Below are 25,016 nucleotides of genomic sequence, written 5' to 3'. Positions count from 1 at the left end.
GATGGGGAGACAATGGAAACAGTGACAGACTTTATTTTGGGGCTCCAAAATCAATGCAGATGGTGACTGCAGCCATTAAATTAAAAGACGCTTACTACTTGGAAGAATAGCTATGACCAACCTAAACAGTGTATTGAAAATCAGAGACATCACTTTGCCGATAAACGTCTGTATGGTCAAAGCTATGGTTTTTCCAGTAGTCATGTACAGGTGTGAGAGCTGGACTATAAAGAAAGCTGAATGCCGCAGAATTGATGCTTTTGAACTGTGGTGTTGGAGAAGACTCTTGAGAGTCCCTTGGACTGCAAGAAGATCTAACCAGTCAATCCTAAAGGAAATCAGTCCTGAATATTCATTGGAAGGACTGATGCTGAAGCTCCAATAGGTTGGCCACCTGATGCAAAGAGCTGACTCATTAGGTAAGACTCTAACGCTGGGAAAGAGTGAAGATAGAAGGAGAAGGAGGCAACAGAGGATGAGATGGTTGGATGGCACCACTGACTCAATGGACATGAGTTTGAACAAGCTCCGGGAGATAGTGAAGGACAGAGAAGCCTGGCATGCTGCAATCCACGAGCTCTCAAATAGTCAGACACAACTTAGTGAGTGAACAACAACAACAAAATGTCAATACATTTGGGAAGGAAGACATCATAGAAACATGTTCAGGTTGAAAAAACTCTTAGCACACATATGCTGGGCTATCCTCTATACAATTTAATATGCTTTCAAGCTAGCTCCTAGTATGTGAATACACCAAGTCCAACAAACATTTGAATAAAACATTAAATTCTCATTTAGCCACCTGAACTCCTCAAATTCAAATTAACAGCTACTATCAGTCCTAATTTTAACAGAAGATGATAAATATATTGTGTAAATTTGGCTGACTAAAAATACACTTATGCTGTCACTCAGTCGTGTCCGACTCTTTGCGACCCCATGGACTGCAGCCCACCAGGCTCCTCTGTCCATGGGGATTCTCCAGGTAAGAATACTGGAGTGGGTTGTCATGCCCTTCTCCAGGGGATCTTCCCAACCCAGGGATAGAATCCAGGTCTCCTGCATTGCAGGCAGTTTTTTTATCGTCTAAGCCACCAGGAAGGCCCCAAAAATACACTAAGCTTTCGTAAGTCCTGTTAATATTTTCTGATTAAATAAGACCAATAGCCCTCAAGAACTCATGGGCTGCCCCCTGGTGACAATAAGACAACACTGCAGAGAGAGTTAGGTTGAGAAACAGCCAGTGAATGACCTTGAAGGAAAAAAAAAAAAAAGCCCACAAACATGTTTACTACTAGGCTAATAAACAAAACAGTGAAAACCTAGGAAAAACATACAAGTTAATATCCTTGGGACATTAATTAATATGCAGCCTGTTTTTCAAATATTAAAAATGAACATTAAGACAACTAAATAAAACGTTAAAGCTCAGTATGAGAAAGAAGACAATACATAATAGAGCTGAATCTGAATGTGCCAAGGACTAGCCAAGCCTCAGATATCTATAAGTAGAAATAAAATAGAGAACAGGAATAAAACTACCTGGTAAGTAACCCACCTTCCTAGGTATTACCAGGATTCACATTCAACAGTACAGTTGTCTCTGCTATTTTTAAGTTACTGGAAAAGTGAAAGTTAGTTGCTCAGGCGTGTCCGACTCTTTGTGACCCTGTGGACTGTAGCCTGCCAGGCTCCTCTGTCTGTAGAGTTTTTCAGGCAAGTATACTCGAGTGGGTAGCCATTCCCTTATCCAGAGGATCTTCCAGACCCACGGATCGAACCTGAGTCTCCTGCCTTACAGGCAGATTCTTTACTGCCTGAGCTGCCAGGGAAGCCAAATTACTGGTCCACCCCAAACCAAATAGTATTCTGGGTCCCAAGTCCTCGTGGCTCCCCAGGGCATTAGCAGTGAGGCGGAAAGCTCAGGGATGAAGCCCTCACCCCACCCCTGCTCACTCACCCCCCGACCGCTCAGGGATGAAGCCCTCATCCCACCCCTGCTCACCCCCTCACCCGACCGCTCAGGGATGAAGCCCTCACCCCACCCCTGCTCACCCGCCCCCCACCCGCCCCCAGCTGCGAGGGTCCAGCCACACCGCTACACCTCAAAAGGAGCCCGGAGGCCTCCGCATCGCAGGTTCCAGGAAGCACACTCCCTTAGCGACAACAGCCCTCCTTTGCCAGCCCGTGTGGCTCCCTCTGCCTAGAGTATTCTCCCCATTCTCTGCCCCGCAAACTTCTACTGAATCCTGAAGTCTCAGCCGAATTACCACTTACGCAGACAGGCCTTCCCCAAGCCATCAATTGAATCAGCCTCTCTCCTGCATTCAATGTGTCCCTTCTTCTCCTTTATAGAACCCAACACAATAGAAGGCCCTATCATTATTAACGTGTCTACCTTTAGCAGTAAATTTCATGAGGTCAGGGACCAGAGGTCATGTCTACTTTCCATGTTTGTTTGTTTTTTTCCTGACCACACCACAGAGCTAGTGGGATCTGAGTTTCCAACCAGAGAAGGAACGCATGCCCCCTGCAGAGGAGGCACAGAGGCCAATCACAGGACCACCAGGGAATCCCCAGGGCCATGTCCATTTTGAACATTCCTTTCATGCCCAGCATCTCTAGCCATATCAAGGACACAGCAGACAACCGAAAACCATTTGTGGAAGGACAGGAGGAATGAATGAATAAACCGCAGACGCACAGACCCCAGTGGGAGGGTAACTGCGGAGCCACGTGCCACATAGCAGGGCGCCTTCCGAGGAAGTCTGGAGGCTTTCTGTGTAGGGAGGTGGGGCGGGCAGGGAGAGGAGCCCTGACAGCGGATCTGTTAGTCAACTGCGAGGAGAAGGCATCTCCTTACAACAAATAAGCAAGGCCCTTCAGGCTTGACACGCGCTCTCCCATGTGAACTACCGAAGTTCATATGACGGGAGACGAGACGGCACACGTTTGAAATGACTTTGCGGAAAGGAGCCTCTACGGCCAGGCCACGAGCAAAGGAAGAGAAGGCGGACAGGCACGGCTTCCATCTCTCCAGGCTCTCAGCTGGGATGGACGCCAGAAATGTAGAGGAAGCCTGGGAAATACCATATGATGCCAGGTTTAGTCATCAGGGCCATAATCCAAACGAGCTGCTTGCGAGAAGGGAGTCCCACGTCCGTGCCATGAACAACTGAACTCTGACCTCCTCATGGCCTCTCTAAACCTAGAAAACTGAGGCAGCCCACACCGAAGGCTCTGCGCTCCTACATGTACAGGGGCTGTTTGCAGACAATCGGGCTGTACCCAGAAGTGCCTGAGCTAGGCTGTGACAGCTACTGGATGTGCCAGAAGAGCCCAGACCTTTCCACAATTAACTTTCCTTATGAAAGATAATTGTGGGGTGTTTAGTTATGGTGATGCTGGAGAACTTGAAACCTGTCAAATACAAAAAAAAAATCAGAAATGGGTCCGCCCAGTTTAAGGTTCACGGTCTCCCCATATGGACAACTTTACAGCAACCGCTTTACACATCTTGAGACCTTAGAAGCACCGCAGCACACGTCACTTCCCTTCCATTCTGCGGAGGATGCTGTGAACCTCACTGTGGAGGGCACACAGCAGACATCACAGCCAGCGGGGCCCTGGGAACTCACCTTTCCCCGGCCCTCTCTGGTTCAGCTCTCCTCTCCAGGTGCTCCTTGTCCTCCCTTAGGAAGACTTCATCCTCTACCGTCTCAAGCAGAGGCTCGGGGGGACACGGCCTCTCAGGAGGAGCTGGGTCACGCAGAGCGGCAGATGAGATGAGGTGGCTGTGCACTTTGGAAAACTCTCTGCTTTCGGGAGGGGCTGTCCTTCCCGGTGGCGTCTGAGCATCCGCGGGGCGCCGGCTCTCTCTCTCCTCCCCTCCGGTCCACAGTGTGTCCACCCCTTGAAACGCCACATGCTTGCCCTGGCCCGGGCGTCCTGGAGCACATTGCCCGGGGTGCTCTCTCTGGTCAGACCTCCTCTCTCTCAACAAACCAGCACCGCCCGCCGAGCTGGGGGTCGCGGGGCTGCCCACCAAGGATGCTGGACCAGCTGGCTCTTGCACGTGGGCAGCCCCCTTGCTTCCACTACTAGCTCTTGGGGATGGCTCTGCTTGAATCTCTCCAGTTAATAGTGCAGTCAGATCCTCCTGGGTGCTCAAATAAAAATGTTCCTCAGTCGGAACTTTGGCTGAAAGAGGTATGTCGGGCGACTTTTCGCAGCCAGCAGGGAACAGTGCGTGGGCTTTCCGTGCTTTATGACTGGCGGCGTCTGGCTCCTGCCCCCCCTGCTGAGCTGGAAAAGTAGAAACCGCAGCCCCACCCAGTACCTTTGTAGCCTGCGACGTTCCTGAAGCTATTCTGGCTTCTGTGGCCTTCAGAGCTGAAATCAGAGAGTCAATGGGTTGTAAACTTGGTTCCTTGAAGTGACTTTGAGATGGGAGCCCTCTGACATCTTTTGGTCCTCCGGTGACAGTGACAGGCCCAGAGTGACGGCCAGCAAGGGGCTGGGCCCCCTGCGGGCCCCCCGGGCAGCGCAGCAGAGACTCGGCATCAAACTCCAGAGAGGCTCTCAGGCCTTCTCCACTTGCCTCCATGGTCCCATACTCCGGAAACTCATTCGTGACATTCGGGGGGAGTAAAGTGCTTCCTCCATGATCACCTACAAAGAGAAGAGAAGAGACACGTGACTCCTTCTGAACAGCACATTCCCGTGTGTGTGAATCAATTCCCACACATATCAGGCGCTCATTCATCCTCAGGTGACCCTTTCACTGGCTCCTCCCCCACCCTCTGCAACACAAGCTGCTCAACACGCTGCCGGGGGGTCCCCTCCACTGGGCTTACACACGAGAACCCACAGAGGTTCTGGCATACACAGAGGCAATCCAATTTAACCCAGCTTCTTTCCCACACATGCAACTCGGTTGCTGCATATGCAAAAACAGGTTAAAATAAGGATACGTATCCCTTTCCAAATATCGCTCATGAAATAGCAAGTAAAATATTTATACTGGGCACAACAACAAATTGCCTTGTGACTGAACTAACAGGATCGCTGCAGTGCAATCTCTGAGACGGAGCCCCAAGGAAAAAAGACATGATCTATTTAAAGTTAGCAAATATTTTTTTCAGCTGGAAACTTCCCCTGCACTGTGGGATTTCTGTGGGGGGAAAAGATGCTTTCAGAACATCTCTGGGGAATGAGAGTGAAGTCAAAATTGAAGAGGAAAATTGATGTATAAAGAAAGATTTCCGGGATCCCAGCTGCATGAAATTTAAGCAGCATCTTATGCAGAACCCCAGTATACGAAGCAGTAAAAACAACAGTATATATTTACTATATAGGATCCAATTAACAACCTTTTCTTATTACAATGGCAGTCACTGAGAAAAATGAAGACATCCTGACAAACACAATTTTAAATCGAGGATTTCTGGATAACAGTCCTATCACCCCAGGATTCAGTCTCCTTCTGAACTTGGTTTTGGTTACCTCGTATTGAGAGTATTCTCATGTGCTCTGGAAATGCAGCGTCCTCGCCTAGACGGCTTTATGACGAGGACACCTGCTGCTTCTGTTACTGCTTTTCAAGCACTGCAAGCCGCAACCTTCCTATTCAGTGAGACATTTGACAGCTGTCTGAATATATACAAGGAAATGACGTGAAAGACTTGATTCCAAGGCATATATGCAAAGCGACGTAACTTGGAAACGTGAGTTAGCATCTGGTATACACAGTACGGAAAAACTGATAAACAGGAATACATCTTGGAGTGTGTTCTGTTTCGCATCTTATTTTTTAATAAATTTGAAATATATTTTTAAATTAAATTGGAATCAACCTTGATGGGATCCAAGCAGCACTTCTCTGTGATGGCAGCATTTTATAACACCTTCAAAAACAGACCTCAGAGGATATGGCTTGCTGAAATCTGAGGAGGGAGGAAGTTTCAAACTCTGATCTTGAAAAGGAACAGAGTTAAAAGCAATCAAGATTTCTCTTCCTGTGGTATATTGACACTTTAGATATTTCAATGAAGAATGTGATAGGACTTTTAATTTTTCCCCTTTTAAGATTCAGTTATCTTTAATATATCATAAAATTGTGTGAGCATCACCACTATCTAACTCCAGAACATTTTCATCACCTCCCAGCACCACCAAAAAAACCCTCTATTAACTGTCACTCTTCAAGCCCTGGTAAATACCATCCTACCTTCTGTCTATAGATCTGCGTGTTCTACTTCATATCAACAGAATTACACAATACGTGACATTGTCTTTTTTTTACATGGCACAGTGGTTTCAAGGTTCATCCTTGTACCTTCTTTCCACTCATCTGCTGATGGGCATTGGTGTTATTTTCACATTTTGGCTGTTATGAATAATGAACATCTGTGAACAGGTTTTTGTGTCTACATTTATTTTCAATTCTCTTGGATACACACCTATGAGTGGATTCTGCATCACATGGTAACTCTGTGTTTAATGTTTGGAGAAAGCGCCCATTTTCCAAAGCAACTGCAGCATTTTATATTTCTACCAGCAAAGTCTGAGGGTTCTAACACTGTCAATATTCTTATCACAGCTGTCATGGTGGATGTGGAAGGCCACCTCACTGCGGTTGTGATTTGCATTTCCCTAGTGAGAAGGGAATGGCAACCCACTCCAGTATTCTTGGCTGGAGAACCCTACGGACAGAGGATCCTGGTGGTCTACAGTTCAGGGGGTGGCACAGAGTCAGACACGACTAAAGTGACTTAGCACATACGTGCACAGTGGTTAATGGTGTTGAGAATCTTGTCACATGCTTGTTGGCCATTTGTATGGGTTCTTCAGAGAAATATCCATTCAAATCCTTTGCCCATTTTATAACTGGATAACTTCTCTTTTCATTTTTGAGTTGTAAGAAAGTGAAGAAAAACTAAAGAGCCTCTTGATGAAAGTGAAAGAGGAGTGAAAAAGTTGGCTTAAAGCTCAACATTCAGAAAACGAAGATCATGGCATCTGGTCCCATCACTTCATGGCAAATAGATGGGGAAACAGTGGAAACAGTGTCAGACTTTATTTTTCTGGGATCCAAAATCACTGCAGATGGTGATTACAGCCATGAAATTAAAAGATGCTTACTCCTTGGAAGGAAAGTTATGACCAACCTAGACAGCATATTCAAAAGCAGAGATATTACTTTGCCAACAAAGGTCCATCTAGTCAAGGCTATGGTTTTTCAGGTGGTCATGTATGGATGTAGAGTTGGACTGTGAAGAAAGCTGAGCGCTGAAGAATTGATGCTTTAGAACTGTGGTGTTGGAGAAGACTCTTGAGAGTCCCTTGGACTGCAAGAAGATCCAACCAGTCCATTCTGAAGGAGATCAGTCCTGGGTGTTTATTGGAAGGACTGATGTTGCAGCTGAAACTCCAATACTTTGGCTACCTGCTGCAAAGAGCTGACTCATTGGAAAAGACCCTGATGGTAAGAAAGATTGAGGGCAGGAGGAGAAGGGGATAACAGAGGATGAGATGGTTGGATGGCATCATCGACTCGATGGACATGGGTTTGGGTGAACTCCAGCAGTTGGTGATGGACAGGGAGGCCTGGCGTGCTGCGGTTCATGGTGTCGCAAAGAGTCAGACTCCACTGAGCGACTGAACTGAATTGAACTAAAGAATCCTTTATATATTCTGAACAGAAGTTCCTTATCAGACATATACTTTGCAAATATTTTCTTCCATCCTGTGGGTTGTCTTTCCAGTTAGTTTATGGTGCCTTTTTGAAGCACAATTCTTTTTTTAATTTTGATAAAATCCAACTTATCTATTTTTTTATTTTGTTGCTTAGGTGTTTGGTGTCATAAGTAACAATTTATTGTCTAATCCAAGGTCACAAAGATTTACTCTTTTTTTAAGAGTTTTACATGTAGTTAGCTACTACATGTAGACCTTCGATCCATTCTGAGTTAACATTTTACAAGGTGTGGAGATATAACTTCACTCTGTCGCATGTGGCTATCCACTTGTCCGAGCACTGCTGTTGAAAAACCTATTATTTCCCCCACTGAACTGCAATAATACCCTTGAAGAAAATCAGCTGACCATAAATGTGAAGGTTCGTGTCTGGACTCTGAATTCTACTCCACTGAGCCCAAAGCCAGTGTAACACCATCTTGATTACCATAGCTGCGCAGAAGTAAAACCAGTAAGTGTGCATTCTCCTGCTCTGTTCTTCTTCTTCCCGCTTGTTGTGGCTACTCTGGGCCCCTGGCATTTCCCGTATGAATTTTCGGATCAGCTGCCAGACAGCTGAAACTGTCATAGAGGCTGGGATGAGTCTGTAGAGCACTGCATCCTGACAATATTACTATCAGGTCCTTTGATCCACAACTACAGGATGTCTCTCCATTTAATTTTCTTTCGTTTCTTTTAACATCTTTTTGTTTCAAATGTACAAGTTTTACACTACTTTTGTTAAAATGACTCCCCTAAGTATTTTCTTTTTGACGCTATTATAAGTAGAATTTTTTTCCATTTCAGATCCTTCACTGCTAGCATATAGAAATACAGCTGGTTGCCGAACTTAGTCTAATGGTTTCTTTGTGGATTCCTTAGGCTTTCCGATATACAAGATCATGTTATCTGTGATCAGAGGAAGTTTTACTTTTTTTCTTTCTTATCTGGATGCCTTTTATTTCTTTTTCTTGCCTAACAGCACTGGCCAGAACCTCCAGTACAATGTTGCCCCAAAGTGAGAGCTAGATGTCTGTGTGTTGTTCTGGATCTTACGAGAAAGCTTTCAGTCTTCCCCCATGAAGTATGATGTTAGCTGTGGGGTTTTCACAAATGCCCTGTATCAGGATAAGGAAGATCCCTTTTATCTCTAGTTTATCAAGTGTTTCTATCATGAAAAGCTACCAATTTTGTCAATTTTTTTTTCTCTGTCAGTTGAGATTCCCATGTGGAGTCTGTCTTTTATTCTGGTAAGAGTGTATTACATCAACAGACTTCTATATACTGAACCAACCTTGCATTCTTGGAATAAATGCTACTTGGTCATGCTGTAGAATCCTTTTTTACATGTTGCTAGATTCAGCTTTCTAGTATTTTGCACCTGTATTCATAAACGTACTGGGCCTACTGCCATGCACTGTCTCGTTTGGGCAGTAACGTTGGCGTCAGAAAATAATTTGCGAAGTATTGGCATTTGTTTACATCTTTTTACATGTTTTTAAGAACAGTTTTCATATTTTACACTTTTTTGGCTTTTAACAGTTTTTTCTTCCTTAATCATATGGGGGACTTAAAATTCTTCTGGCAGTTTAAAAGCTATAAATTTATTGCTAAAATACAAAGAAAGAAAAAAGTATACTATCCAAAAGCATAGGCTTTTGTAACGTAGTAAAATAGCTTTAAATTATTAGAGAAGTACTTAGTTCACAGGGGGAAATATTTCCTATAGATGTTTTATTTAAGTTAGAGTATGTCTTTTCAAGGGGCTTCACAGGTGGTTCAAAGGTAATGAATCTGCGTGCCAATGCAGGAGACCCAGGTTCGATCCCTGAGTCAGGAAGATCCCCTGGAGAAAGAAGTGGCAACCCAGTCTAGTATTCTTGCCTGGAGAATCCCATGGACAGATCAGCCTGGTGGGCTACAGTCCATGGGGTCACAAAAGAGTCAGACACCACTTAGCGACCAAACAGTAACAAATGCCTCTACAAAAACTTGAAGGTCATACAATATAAAATGGCAAGAATCAGAGGAATCAAAGAATTAATTCAGTCACCTTACATAGTCAGCAAGAAAACAGGCCCATCAGAACAATGGACTTGCCAACACGACATAACAAAAACCAGAGCTTATCTAATCCACCTCCACTGAGCTGTGTACGTCCTCCTCTTCCCTCCATCTTTATTGGAAGTGAGCTGACCTAGTTTGCGTCTTCAATCTTTTCTCTGAAATTTCAAAACATCTTCTGAAATGGTTATCCAAAGTCCAGCGTCATCTCCCACTTCATCTTATATACAATAATCTTCCTCAAGCAAAAACTTCAGTTGCTTTCAGTAATTCTTCACCGCCTACAGAATAAAGTCTAAAATTCAAACTCCTTCATCCTGGAGTTGAGATCCATAACCCAGCCCCGATCTATCTTTCCCATCTACTCTCTCCTCTCACTCAACAACCTTGTCGATATACGTTTGCTTCTTTAACCGAGGGTGGCGCAGCACATGAACACTCTTGAAAGGTCCTCTCTCATAGACACCAGAAATCAAGCTAACACTCTGAGCTTTTTATTCCTTTGGCTTCGCTCCATCTCTTCTCTGCATATGACACACTTTTTCTTCTCACTTCTATATGATCAGGGTATTTTCATCTTTCAAGATCTAACTTAAATCTGCTCTCTTAACTAAGTGTTCCCTTAATCACCAGCCCTTGCAAGAATTCACCTGCTTACAAATGTCAAGGGAACTTTATAGTCTATCTGGTATACACACATGAAATAAATTATCAGGATATTAGTTCAAATTTTAAAGGTTCAAAAGGCTATATAATCTTTAACCTATCATGAAGAGTTCCATGAAAGCTGTCCATATTTAACCAAATTTAGTAAGCTGAATCTAGCAAAATATCAAAAAGGATTATACACCATGATCAAGTGGCATTTATTCCTGAAGTCAAATGTGTATTTAACATCAAAACATACTATCATGAAATCCATCCAACAGAAGGAAGAAAAGTTAAACTTCCTCATTTAAGAACCCACTTAGTTCCTAACAGTTTAAATTGCCACCTATGAAACAACCACTAATGTAAACATAGGCACATTGGCCCAAAGAAAAGTGAATACAAATTCAAAAAAAAGAGTGGGGGGACATCAAAGAAATTAAGTAATTTCTCCACCCCATTCTAACACTTTTCATTAGGATGTACTGGCATTAACTGTGGGCAAATGCCTGTGACGATGTCTCTGTAAATTGTATTTACGGCTGCGCTGGGTCTTCGATGACGCATGAGGACTCTCCGTACTTGTAGCGGGTGGGGTTTTCATGGCGGAGCTTTCTCTTGTTGTGGAGCACAGTCTCAAGGGTGCTCAGACTCAGTAGTTGTGGCGCATGGGCTTAGTCATCCCGAGGCATGAGGAATCTTCGCAGACTAGGGATCAAACCCACGTCCCCTGCACTGGCAGGCATATTCTTTAACCACCGAGCTTGTGATGTCTTGATAAGCAGCTTGGCATCTGGTCAAAGACAGACAGGAAAGGCAGAGCGCAAAGTGCGCCCGGAGTGGCAGGCGGCTTTCCCACTCCAACCAGCCCTCCTGCCCTGCATTACAGAACTGGTCTGTCTAATCAGCTTTGTTCACTTTTCACCTAGATGAGGACTAGTACAGACCAGGGCGGGTAAATGTTCTGAGAGGCTAAGTGGCATGACCAAGGCAAATGAACTGATGTTCAATAAGGTATTTTAGAAGAATTAAACGTCAGAACTAGATCCCTGGTCTTTTATCTCTCAGGAGTAAATTCCTAAGGAAAACTAAGAGGTATCTGAATTGTCAGACTGTCATTCCTAATAGCATAAAAATATACAAAGCAAAAAATCTTCTAGTTGCAGGTTCTGGGTAGAAACAGCCTTAAATACCAGGTGGCTCTTGATCCTAGCATTTGTTACGGAACCCAGCATAACATCAAATCTTTCCTTCCACCGAAGGCACCTCTGTGTTAGCAGGCACAGTGGTTTAATTTTGCTGTGTGCATTTCTTCTCACCACTTGAACTGTCTTTAACAACAAATGAAGCTTCATAAAACATGAATCTTGACCGTCTTATTTAGAATTTCTGATGTCTTCCTTATGTTTAAAAAATAGAGCTATTTATGCTAGGGGGATTTAAAGAAAGGCCACATTCTTCTTTTACCTTAAGACTTTTTCTCTGTTCCCTTTTAAAACCAGGCCATGGATACTTGCCATTAAGTGACCACTGTTTCCAAAATCCACTTAGCAAACATTCATTAATTACCTTCTAGGTACTGAACACAGGGTATTCAGAGCTAAACGCTGCTAGCGCGTGACTAGTCTCTCTCCCGTGTTGAAAAGCTCACGCTGGCCATGTGTGAAGGATGCACAGGGTGAAGTACGGGCACAAACAGACCCAGCCACGGGTGACAGTGTGGGCAAGATGGAGCGCCCTGCAGCCAGGACAAAGGCAAATGGACAGAACAAAGGCGCGACGGCTACCACCTCCCCAGCCTCCGTCTCCCCTCTCTAAAGTCAGCCTGCTGCCCTGAGGCCGTGCCCAGCCTGTGCCGCTGCTGTGGGCTCTAGGCCCCACTCGGGAAAGCTCCTGCCTTCTGTCAGTCTGCATCTACTACTAATGTAAGAATCTAGCTGAAAGCGAAATAGCTGCTTCTCCTCTAGAAAGTCTTGCTGAATTAGGCCTGCCCAAATTTGGTCTCATATCTGTGACAATGGGATTTGCTAAGTACTGAAAAAAAAAAAAAGAAGAAGAAGAAGATTTTAGCACTTACCTAAATATAAACCACACACTAGTAGAATTTGAATTAATAAGAGTTTTTATAGCTTTTCTGCATTTATTTTCCCCCCTTAAAGAAATTAAAATGTAGTGTAAAGTGCGTAGGAGGGAAGGGAAGGGAGAGAGAAGAGCTTGTCACACTCATGTGAAATACATATACTTTGGGAAGGGGTATCTATTTATATTCCCTTTTCTGTGGAGTTGTATCTGCTGCTTTGTGTATTTGGTCAGATTCCTAACTAATTATTTTCTGTTATTTCCTGATGATTTTCCTGTGATGCCCACAATCCACTTTTTTTTTTAAAGTTTTTTCCATTTTGATTTAATGTAGAGAAAAAGGGGATACTTTTGAAAGTTAACAGAACAGTTTCAGGAGAGCTTTGGGTTGTACATTAAACAGCCATCCACTTCTGGGACACAGATACAGAGCTGTAATACAATGCAACGTGATTTAAGAGAAGTTCTTCTACATCAAACTAAAAAGCTTCTGTACAAAGGAAACCATCAAGAAAATGAAAAGGCCATCTACTGAATGGGAATAAATATTTGCAAATCATATATCTGATAAGGCATTCATATCCAAAATGTATAAAGAGGGCTTCCCTGGTGGCGCAGTGGATAAGAACCTGCCTGCCAATACAGGAGACACGGGTTCGATCCCTGGTCCGGGCAGATCCCACATGTTGCAGAGTGACTAAACCGTGCCCCACAGCCGCTGAGCCTGAGCCCTAGACTCTGCACAGGCACCTCCTGACCCCGCGTGCTACAGCTCCGAAGCCCTCAGGCCTGGAGCCCGGGCTTGGCAACAAGCGAAGCCACTACGGTGAGAAGCCGCCCATTGCAACGAAGTAAGCCCCTGCTCTCCACAACCAGCAGACATCCACACAAAGCAAGGAAGACTCAGCACAAAAGTAAGATAAATAAATAAAAGATTTAAATATATGTATAAAGAACTCTGTTTAAATTTACATTTATATTCCCTGTTTATACTCCCTTACATAACTTATTAGCAAAAAAAAATCTGATCTAAAAATGAAGAGGAAAAAAATTAAATAAATAAATAAAAATGAGCAGATCTGAATGGGTATTTTTCCAAAGAAGACATACAATGACCAACAGCTACATGCAAAGATGCCCAACATGACTAATCCCCAGAGAAATGCAAATTAAAACCACAATAATCATGATTTGAACCAATTCTAGAGAACCTTATGGTCCCAGTCGTCCCATGTTTTCCTGTCACAAATGATTCTTGTTTGCTCTGGCTTAATCCAAATCTCTGCTTTTTATTATACCTGATATATATTTTTTGGCTCCAAAATCACTGCAGATGGTGACTGCAACCATGAAATTAAAAGATGCTTACTCCTTGGAAGGAAAGTTATGACCAACCTAGATAGCATATTCAAAAGCAGAGACATTACTTTGCCAACAAAGGTCCATCTAGTCAAGGCTATGGTTTTTCCTGTGGTCATGTATGGATGTGAGAGTTGGACTGTGAAGAAAGCTGAGCGCAGAAGAATTGATGCTTTTGAACTGTGGTGTTGGAGAAGACTCTTGAGAGTCCCATGGACTGCAAGGAGATCCAACCAGTCCATCCTAAAGGAGACCAGTCCTAGGTGTTCATTGGAAGGAATGATGCTAAAACTGAAACTCCAGTACTTTGGCGACTCATGCAAAGAGTTGACTCACTGGAAAAGACTCTGATGCTGGGAGGGATTGGGGGCAGGAGGAGAAGGGGACGACAGAGGATGAGATGGCTGAACGGCATCACTGACTCGATGGACGTGAGTCTGAGTGAACTCCGGGAGTTGGTGATGGACAGGGAGGCCTGGCGTGCTGCAATTCATGGGGTCGCAAAGCGTTGGACACGACTGAGCGACTGAACTAAACTGAACTGAGTACACTGTCGGTGGAACGTAAATTAGTGCAACCTCCTATGGAGATTCCTCAACAGATTAAACACAGAACTACATATGATACAGCAATTCCATTTATGGGGATTTACCTGAAGGAAACAAAAACACTAATTGGAAAAGATATCGGCACCCTTACATTCACATTTTTTACAACAGCCAAGAAATGGAAATAATCTAAGTGTCCATTAATGGATGAGCAGATAAAGAAACTGTGTGTATATTAACACATAGTATATGTCTATATAATATTAACATATGAATATATTAATTTAGCCATAAAAAGGATATTATTGGATATTATTATGGAATAATAAGGATATTATTCAGCCATAAAAAACAATAAATCTTGCCATTTGCAACATATGATTGGACCTTGAGGTGGTGGTGTAGTCACTAAGTCATGTTTGACTCTTGAGACTCCATGGACAGTAGCCATCCAGGTTCCTCTGTCCATGGGACTTCTCAGGCAAGAATACTAGAGTGGGTTGCCATTTCCTTCTCCAGGGGATCTTCCCAAACCAGGGATCGAACCCAGGTTTCCTGCATTGGTGGGTGGATTCTCTACTGACTGAACCACCAAGGAAGCTCAGAAAGTGTTAGTCACTAAGCTGTGTTCAGTTGTGTCCGACTCTTTGGGATTCCATGGACTGCAGCCTGCCAGGCTCCTCTGTCCATGGGATTTTACAGTTCTCTAAGAAGACTGGAGAGGGTTGTCATTCCCTTCTCCAGGGGATCCTCCCAACTCAGAGATCGAACCCAGGTCTCTTGCATTACAGGAGGATTCTTTACCATTTGAGCCACGAGGGGACCTTGAGGGCATTACGCTAAATGAAGTAAGTCAGACGAAGACAAATACTATATGATCACTCTTATTTGTGAAATCTTAAAAAGAAAGAGCAAAACGAGATCATACATACAAAGGACAAACTAGAAGTTGCCAGAGGGTGGGGGTGAGGAGTAGGTGAAATGGGCGGTTCAAAAAGTACACACTTTCAATTACAAAATAATCAAGTGGATGCAATATATAGCTGGGGATCATGGTTAATAACACTGTATTGCATATTTGAAAGTAGGTAAAAGAGTAAATCTTAAAAGTCCTCATCACAAGAAAAAAACCTTTTATAACTACGGATGGTGATGGACACATAGTGATCATTTCACAATATGTAACATTATACCATATGTAATATTACACTGTATGTCTGAAACTAATTTAATGGTGTACGTCAATTATAACTCAAAAAAATTCTCAGGATCATGGGGAAACAAGCCTGCTCCAAAAGATGAGCCTCAGAAAAGGCCCGGCCCTTCTAAGAATGATCCTGTCTGAGGATCAGCAAATGAAATGGATTTCTTTCTACTCTGGGTAACAAACTCCTTCAAAGAAAAGGGCTGAAATGGGGGAGGCAGGAAGGAAGAAAAAAGAAAAAGAACGATTTGGCAAGCCTACTGCACACTTGGTCACAGTTCCACAGTAGAAATGTGAAGTAAAGAAGTTTATCATGAGGGATTCTGAGCAACTGGACGTAGGCTTCCCAAAAGACTGTGATGGCCATGCCCATGAACAGCAGTTACAAATCATACCCTCCCTAGGAACTGGGCCCGGTCATTTTTAGGAAAAGGTTCTTCCTTTGTTCTGTCTTGTTATATTGCCACCAGAACATAAACTCCAAAACAACTCTGTCTGATATCTTTACCATTATTATATTCCCAGAGCCTAGAATAACAGTACGAAGAAAATGGATATTTGTTGAATCAATGAATGAATAAAGAATGTCCTATAACCAACAGGTTACCGTTTAATAGAACTTTAAAACAGAAACAGAAAGATGCTTCCCAAAACATAAACAAAATACTACATGCCAATGCCACTCAAATGCTGTCCCCTGCCCACAAGGACAGGCTGAACAGAGTGCTGGAGACACTGTGGGGGCGGGGAGGTCCTTCCTCGCTTTGGAACTACCTAATTCTTTCACTTCATCAGCCAACATTTATTGTGCGCCAAGAATATGCTGAGTACTGGAAAACAGAGCAACAAGCAAGGCCATCAAGGAGTTTGCAGTCCAGCAACTCCATCTGCACACATTGTCTGCTGCAGACAAAGTTTAAGCGGTGGTCAAGTTAAGTGGGGACAACTTGGCCATAGTTTTAGAATTCACCATAATCTACATGGGCAATTACCACTAAACTTAAACTTCTCAGCTGATTATCTTACTCTCCAAATGCTATGCTGTTCCATATGGCAGTCACAGTCACATAAAACTATTTAAATTTAAATTAATTAAAATTAAATAAAATTGAAAATCCAGCGCTCCATATGTAGCTGGCTACAACATTGCAGCAGATACAGAGAACACTTTTTCATGCTCATGAGAAGTCTATTTGAAAGCACTACCCTAGAACCTTTCTACTCAAAGTGTGGCCTCGGAGCAGCAGCATCACCCAGGTGTTTGTTCAAAATGCAGACTCAGGTATCACTTCAGACCTTCCTAATCAGAATCCGTATCTCTAAAAAGAATCCCGGGTGATCTGCATACATTTAAAATATGGAAGCACTCCTCCAGAGAACTACATCAATATCTATGAATTGTGCTGACTACATTTAAATAGCAGGTTTTTACTCTAAAAGATAATCTCAAAAGAGTTCCTACCTCCTGACTGAAAGGCCCAAGTGTTCAATTAAGTAAACAAGTAAAGAAAAGAGGCAGTCTCTCCTTCCTTCGCAGAGAAAGGCTATGCCTTCTGGTCTGGGTTTGCCTTCCAGCTGATCCAGCATCCTTCCAGCAGAGGAAGAGAACCACCTAGGCTGTGATGGGACCCTGTCTTTAGTTTATAGCTCACAGAGAATTTCTCTCAAAACGAATGATGGTCAACGACTCTACCTTTACACAGAAGACCATAAAGTCCTTAAAAAAAAAAAAACAACAACAACAAATGTAAAACTGAGCATTAGTAAATGCCTGTACATCAACATCTGTACGTAGCCTTAAAGAAATTACACTGGAGCTTAAAGGAAAGGACCTGAGGGAAAGGTAAGGTTTTTCTATTTTTAAAAACTGGGATATCTTCCCAGACTTTCAATGTTCATGTCATTGGACAGATCACTTGTGAAATAAAAATGCACAGGCAAATTCACTTTCGTACAGCACTTTCAAGAGAATACTATTTTTTGTCAGCATGGTTCAGCAGACTTTCAGTCCTCTCTAAGTCATGGCTAACCTAGCCACTAGAAGTCTGCTTCTCTCCTTTCCCTGTAGGTTGTTCATAAATGCAATAACATCCACGGTGCTCTCTGTTCTCTAATGAATATCAGTTAGTAAACATCTTAAAACTTAAAAATCAGTTAGTATGATAAAAGAACTATAAATTCTTAAGTTATTTCAACATTGGAAAATGGACAGAACTTTCAGGCTTAAAGACACACTGTCCCTGGCCTGTCAAGGAAGAATTCAATCCCATAGACAGAGGGTGACTGATTTTTCCCCTTTAGTCTGAAATTTCATAAATCAATAAAAAAATTGAAGACAGAGATCCAATTTACAAACCAACATCATAAGCCTTGCAGAGTAAAATATCTCAGATATATTTTACCTATGCTGCTGCTAAGTCACTTCAGTTGTGTCCAACTCTGTGCAACCCCATACACGGCAGCCCACCAGGCTCCGCTGTCCCTGGGATTCTCCAGGCAAGAACACTGGAGTGGGTTGCCATTTCTTTCTCCAATGCATGAAAGTGAAAAGTGAAAGTGAAGTCTCTCAGTCATGTCCAACTCTTCGCAACCCCATGGACTGCAGCCTACCAGGTTCCTCCGTCCATGGGATTTTCCAGAATTCTTGGCTTCCCTGGTGGCTCAGTGGTAAAGAATCCACCTGCCAATACAGGAGATACAGGTTCCATCACTGATCTGGGAAGATCTCCTGAAGAAGGAAATTGCAACCCACTCCAGGATTCCTGCCTGGAGAATCCCATGGACAGAGGAGCCTATCAGGCTACAGCCCAAGGGGTCACAAAGAGTCAGACACAACTTATCAACTGAACAACAACAACAAATTATAATCCATAACTGTGAATAATAATGATCAATGCTTTTGTGTCTAATAATCAATAAACCCCTCCACTAATACAGAGACCCATTTAGGATTTCAATTTGCAATGCAATAGAAAAAGTCGTATTTAAAAAAGAAAACAGAAGAATAATCTATTTTTACTAAGCAACAGAAAACATATTCAGTATGGTAAAATGACACAAAATGAGTATGAGTAATGATAATTTGCTAAGTGAGTAATCTAAGTACATTATATTTTGGTACACACTCTTCACTCTAATAAAAGTCACACTTTGAAGAAGGCTGTATTTGAGGGTGCTGGCTATTATCTGGTCGCTAGCAACTCTCTAAAAAGCACGGATAGAGAAGGTATTTATGTACTACAAGACCCAGGAAAAGGTCTGCCAACCACTACACAAACTATTAGCATGCGCACACAAGTAGAGACTGCTCCATTAATTGGACGTTTCTCCCCAAGTGATTAATAGTTACAGCTGTGCTCACCACAAACTCAATTTTACATACTAATGAATCAGAGCCCAATTTTTCTCCTTCAATTCTAATTCCTGGGGAAATGAGACTAGCTTCCCATTCCGGTCAACTGCAGAGGAGCTCTGTGAGCTGGGAGTGGCAGCTCACAGCACCTGGAAGGGAAAACGTGAGCTAAGGAGCAGCCCAGCGATCCTAACCCCAGGTTTCCGCCCGCGTGCAGAGCACTGGCGCTCACCCCGAGACGAAATTCTAAGCTGCAAGAGTTGAATTCAGGTCTGTCTTTAAAATCACTGTTTCTAAAGCTGGTTTCCTCTTCTCAGGCGCGGCTTCTGCACCTCGATCCACCACCCACTCTCATCTGTGTCTTCTTCCGTCTGCCCTTGCGCTTCTCCTACCAGACTTGGCGCTTCTGATCACCGCTGCTCTTCTGACTGCAAACATCCTAGCTTTTCCTACTTCTTCCTGCTAGGAATTCACACTTTCAAAACCCCAATTTTACATTTTCATTTTTTCCAGCTTTACTGATGCAGCTGATACAGGGCACTGGGTAGGTCAGGGAGTACAGCATGCCAGTTTGACACACCAGATTGAAAGCTGATCACCACTACAGCTTGAGCTAACACCGCTGTCACATCACATCATTACCACTTTTCTTTTGTGGTGAAAACACTCAAGATCGACTCCCTTAGCAGCTTCGAAGTATATCAGACAATGTTATTAACTGTAATCACGACGATGTACATTACCGCCCCAGAACTCACTCCTCTTCTAGCTGAGCCTCTGCCCTGGGGCCGCCTTCTCATTTTCCCCACCTGACAGCCCCTGGTCACCACTACTCTACTCTCTGGAAATCCAATTTTTAAATTTCTCTGACCGTCATTTTTTAAAATTTTATTCCTAAAAGCAAATAAAGTTTAAACTTTTAAAGAACTCCATAGTCTTGTTTATAGCAGGCTCTCTCCTGCTAAAGTCAACACAGATATGGTATGGTAGTACTAATATCAGTTCTTACATATTTTATTACATATTTTAATATTGAAACTGATATTAAAGAAATTTAATACTTAAGACATGGACATTTTAAGTACTAATTCTTGTTTTAAAATCACAAATGCTAAGCAGCAGGAGTGCCCAGCAGTGATGAGCTGCTACAGCTGTGGACTTCCCTAAACCGCTGTGTGTCAAGACAGACGCCAGGCGCAGTGGAAAACAATAGCTCCAGTCAGCCTCCCGCCTGTCACAAGCCCCATCAGGTCCATATTCGCATTCAGCAGTTCTCATGCTCAGTAAGAGCATCCCACAGTTGTGCTAAGGATTCAGGCTACAAGTCAACATGAGCAATGGTTCCAAGTATCTCTGAAAATGAGAATTTCAGCAAAGTCAACTTCCCTAATGAGAAAGAAATAAATCTTGAATTACTCTTAAGGTGACACTCTCAAGAGATGAGAAGAACACACCCTGGTGTGTAAACTGAGGAAAAATAAACCCCCAGCAGACACCACCTCAGCCCCCTGTGCTCTGCAAGCCAGCATCTGTCCAGGCACCCAGGCGGAACGGGAGGAGAGCAGTCTGGGCTCTTTAAGAGAAGCTCCGCCCCTGCTCCCATCCAAAGCCTCCACATCAGGTCTCTAAAACTACAGGGGTAGCCGGTTCCTCTTTCTTTCTATATAATAGGTCCAAAAATGGGGAGAAACAGGGTGATGGCACTCTGTGTTTCCCGGGCGGGGCGGGGGGGACAATGAAAGGAAATAAAATTACAGGTAAGCATAATATTCTGCTTTCTACCTAAAAATAAATAATATGAAAAATCCAATGTCAGATGCTAAAATAAACATTCTAGGTGAAAGCCAGGGGAGGGACTGGGCGATGGCGCTCGGAGGGCAGGTGGTGTCTTTCGGAAGGCTGGGGAATTAAAGAACAGCTGGCGTGGGCAGCCCGGAATAAATGCGGAAGGTGTTTCTCTGGTCGGGATTCAGCAGAACCTCATTCAGCCCCAGCAGTCTCGCACTGGGATGGTCGAAAGACAAGACTAACAAGCAAAAGCAGTCAACCATACAGATGGATCATTTTACAGCAGCATTTTACAAGAGAGCGATATATAAAATCAATTTGCCTGCAGAGACCTACAAATAGAGGTTACTCACAGAGATTACTGTAGCTCCAGCAGTTACCCATTGATCATAGAAAATGCCCCGTTCATCAGCTTAACGCTCGAGAAAAGTTAGCTAGAAGAGAAGCTGGCTAATTCAAAATCTGCCGTTCTAGTCAACTGGAAGCAAGTGAGTTTCAAAGGTCCTGGCAGCCCTGGGGCCCCGCACCGCGCGGGGTGGTGTCCACGGGCGCTCTGAGCTCAGGAGCCCGGCTGAGCCAGCGGCCGCCGCTCCCTTCACAAAGGCACGCAGCCTGCCCTCTCGCTCTCCCTGCCGGCCTCTGCGCTCTCTCTACCTTGGTAGCTTACCGAAAACAAGCACGGTAGGGCTTTTCTATATTTGTGAAAACTACTTCAGAGGAGATAATGGAGCTGACGGGAGTGAGCTTTAATGTAACCATTTCCCCGGTGCAGCAGCACGGAGCCCAGCAAAGGCTGAGAGGACTGTACCATCCCGGGTGACATCAGAGGTGGGGCTGTCATCAGGATCACGCAGCATTTTCTAGGAGGCGAGGATGACACGTGGAAGGCGACGGACGGGCTCCCTTTGAAAGGCTTTAATTCTTGTGTTACTTCAACAGAAAAGGCAAAAGCCAGTGTCATGTGGGACGAGTGCCGTGGGAGGATTTCTATCCTGCTTTCCTGCTCCTTGGCTCATGGCTAAATGATGCTGCCAACTAAAGTCATTTTACTGACGACTGTATTACCATTCCTGCGATTAAATTCATATTTGATGGGTAATTGGTATCAGTTGGAAATGTGACATGATAAAATTCGAGGACATTAACATCTAATCTTAAATATGATGACATAAACTTAGATGGACACAGTATTGGAGAAGGAAATGGCAACCCACTCCAGTGTTCTTGCCTGGAGAATCCCAGGGACGGGGGAGCCTGGTGGGCTGCCGTCTATGGGGTCGCACGGAGTCGGACACAACTGAAGCGACTTAGCAGCAGCAGCAGCAGCAGCAGCAGCAGATGGACACAGTGCCTTTCAATCTCAATAAAAATACTAAATGTAAAAACTAATAGTTCTACAGATGAGAAAAGCAAGGTGAAAAACAGCACAAGATACATAGCATAATGTGATAATACTGGTCCTCGGTCTTTGTAATGGAGGATAACACAAACACTAAAAACATCTCATCTTCTATAATCTTAATATTCCAACCAGTTTAAAAAAGCAAAGGCCAATAATACAAAGCAACTGATGGTTATTTTCATTCATTCCATATACATTTACTGAGTACCTAACAAGTGCGAGATAATGTGCTATGTTTAATTCGGAGTATATATTTCTGATAAATAATATAACCAGAATAGAAGATATTTATCAAACGCTTCCTCGTGCCAGGCACCACACTAAGCAGCTTTACTGTACTGACTCCTCTATTCCTACAGCAGCTCTGTGGGACAGTAAAGAGACAGTAAAGCTCTCTCTTTTCTTTATTGTATTGACTCCTCTACTCCCAGCAGCTCTGTGGGATAGCCGCCATAACTAACCCACTGTACAGGTTAGACGACTGAGGCACAGGGTGCAGCTTGTATGAGGTCACGTGGCTAGCACGGCCACAGGCAGGATTCAGACGCAGACGGAGGCTGCAAGGTCCGCTCTTTGGCACTGACCCCTGAGGGCGTCCTTGTCAAGTTACAGAATTGCAGAGGAAGAATACAATTTTAAGGATATGGAACTACAGCAAGTCAAAAACACCAAAAAGCCTGGCTCAGATAAGAGAGGACAAAGGCAGAGGGAACACCCAGAGGAAGCACAGGAAGACAGTGAAAAGGATACCCCAGAGAGGAACCTCAGCGTTCACCGCTCCGTGACCCTGGGGCAACGGCTAAACCTTTCAGCGTTCGTTTCCTCACTTCTTTTTAAGTCATAAAAGCAAAAAGCACAGTTAGCGCATACAATCCAAACTTGTCGGCTGGGCTCCATCACTTCCCAACTATGTCCTTTTAGCAGCTTATTTAACTACTCAGGGGATGCAATCTCCTCATCTGAAAAGTAAAGAAAACAGTGAGGTTGTCCTGAAGATTAACTATTCGTATAAATATATAAAGCACCCATAATTGTAACTAGCATACAATAAAAGCTCAAGATTAATTATCATTACTGTTACTATAAATCACTACTTTTAGCATTATTATCTCATTTTTAAACTTCAACTGGCAGCTTCCTCCCTTTTCAAAAACTTCTCCAAGAAGGGCTGCAATTTTTCCAAAGTCGGTAGGAAAAGCAAGAAAGGACAACCTTTGCTGGCTTTATACAAACACTAACCTGTCCATGAATCCCCACCCCACAGTGAGATACAAGCGGAAGCGGCTGGGTGAGCTTTCCAAGAAAGCTCCTTACAGGGGGAAGAAACTCAAATACACGAATGAGAGCACTTAATAAAGTTACTGTGATCACATAAGGCAACATAACCAAGATGATCCGCTTGAATGGGACTACCAGTGACCGTGAGGCAAGGACAACTATCTCAACCACATGAAGGCCTCATTTCCAAGTGTCCAGCATTTCACATTCGGCTTTAAGGAATGGTATCTTTGACTGAGATCCTAAAACCCACCATTTTATTAGTAAAAAAAGTAAAGTCCGAAAATAAACGTGTTACATGATCTCTCGTCTCTCGTGTACACACACTATCTTTAAAAAATATTCATATGGAAACAGCAGCTGAGTGCGCACCTGGGCTGGCAGTGCCGACCACAGAGAGCGGAAGCGCAGCAGGGTTTAGCGGGAGGCAGAGTCAGGGAACAGAGAGGATGCTGAAGTCCTCGACCATCTGGTTTTGATCTGTTTCTCAATGCAATCTAACAAAGCTGCCACTACCCTTGAAAGACAGATAGTATCAACAATACACAGACAAAAGGACCATTAAAAAACTTACATAAAAAATAAGAACTACATAGGCTTTCTAAAAAAAAAGTTTATCAACCAATATTCTGTTTAAATCTCTTCTATAAAAGATAGCAACTCATTTTTCTAGAAACATCACTGACAAAATCAAAAAAGCTAGATTAAAAAATGTACTTTTTCATTAAATAAAAGTATATAACAGCCAACCACAACCAAATGTTTTTTAATGAAGAATGAAATGTAAATCATAAGAGCATTTTGAGTGCTAACATAAAGTTTATACTGACTGTATCTTCTTATGTTCTGTACTGATGCTCTGGCACTTTGGGCTCTGGTCTTGGGAGGCAGCCTCTCCCGGGGTAGCTACTTCCTGGAGACAGCAAAGGACTCCCCTGGGAGTAAGCACACTTCTGATGCACAAGCCGACCAACCCAGAGCCTCAGCCAGAGCATCTCCTCCCCCAGCCTCTCCTTCATGAGTCACTCCCTGCTCTAAATCACCCCAGGGCCTGGAGCTGGACAACGAGGAAGCACCCCTATACACCTTAACCCCTGAAATCACATGTGTCTGTGTGGCTTGCCATACCTGACTTCAGAGAAATCCTAAGTTCAAATCCTATAAGGAAGTTATAGGAGAAATGAATAATCAATTATTCTTGAGTAACAAAACCTCAAGTCAGTCCAATGTATCTCTAGACTTTACTGCCACTAGTGCTGACAAGCTCTAGGTAATAAACTGCTATTTGACATAACGTGTTATTTCTCAAAAATTTCTAACAAAGTAATACACATAGACAAGCAAACTAATTGTTTCCAATTTAATCCAAGATTTTAGAAGTAAAAATTTTTACAAATTAAGACTTGTAAAAAATTGCATAATGCCAATTTTATCACCCCAACATATGAAATTTTATTATTTGCTTTTATTAATTACTAAGTCCATGAGGAGTCAACAAGATTATCAGAACTGGTAACAATAGTTCCTTATTTGAAATAACTTTCTTTTATTGAG

At 43.3% G+C, this 25,016-nt stretch overlaps 1 protein-coding gene across 15 annotated transcripts in view; it reads right to left on the bottom strand.

Annotated features, from left to right (window-relative positions):
• The window catches only part of PSD3 (pleckstrin and Sec7 domain containing 3), a 607,319-nt gene that overhangs the window by 317,024 nt on the left and 265,279 nt on the right, over positions 1-25,016 (bottom strand). For all 15 annotated transcript variants that reach the window (XR_015156255.1, XR_015156254.1, XR_015156256.1 and 12 more), the window contains one exon: positions 3,642-4,674. Coding sequence is in view for 10 of the 15 variants with exons in the window: in XM_086380548.1 (XP_086236674.1) it covers positions 3,642-4,674 (1,033 nt within the window). In the remaining 5 variants the exon portion in view is untranslated. The remainder of the gene's footprint in view (positions 1-3,641; positions 4,675-25,016) is intronic.

Source organism: Bos grunniens, chromosome 27 (assembly GCF_055505025.1).
Source record: "Bos grunniens cultivar Pamir isolate PY7600 chromosome 27, Bosgru_T2T1.0, whole genome shotgun sequence".
Taxonomy (NCBI): domain Eukaryota; kingdom Metazoa; phylum Chordata; class Mammalia; order Artiodactyla; family Bovidae; genus Bos; species Bos grunniens.
This window is presented reverse-complemented; position numbering and strand designations above follow the sequence as displayed.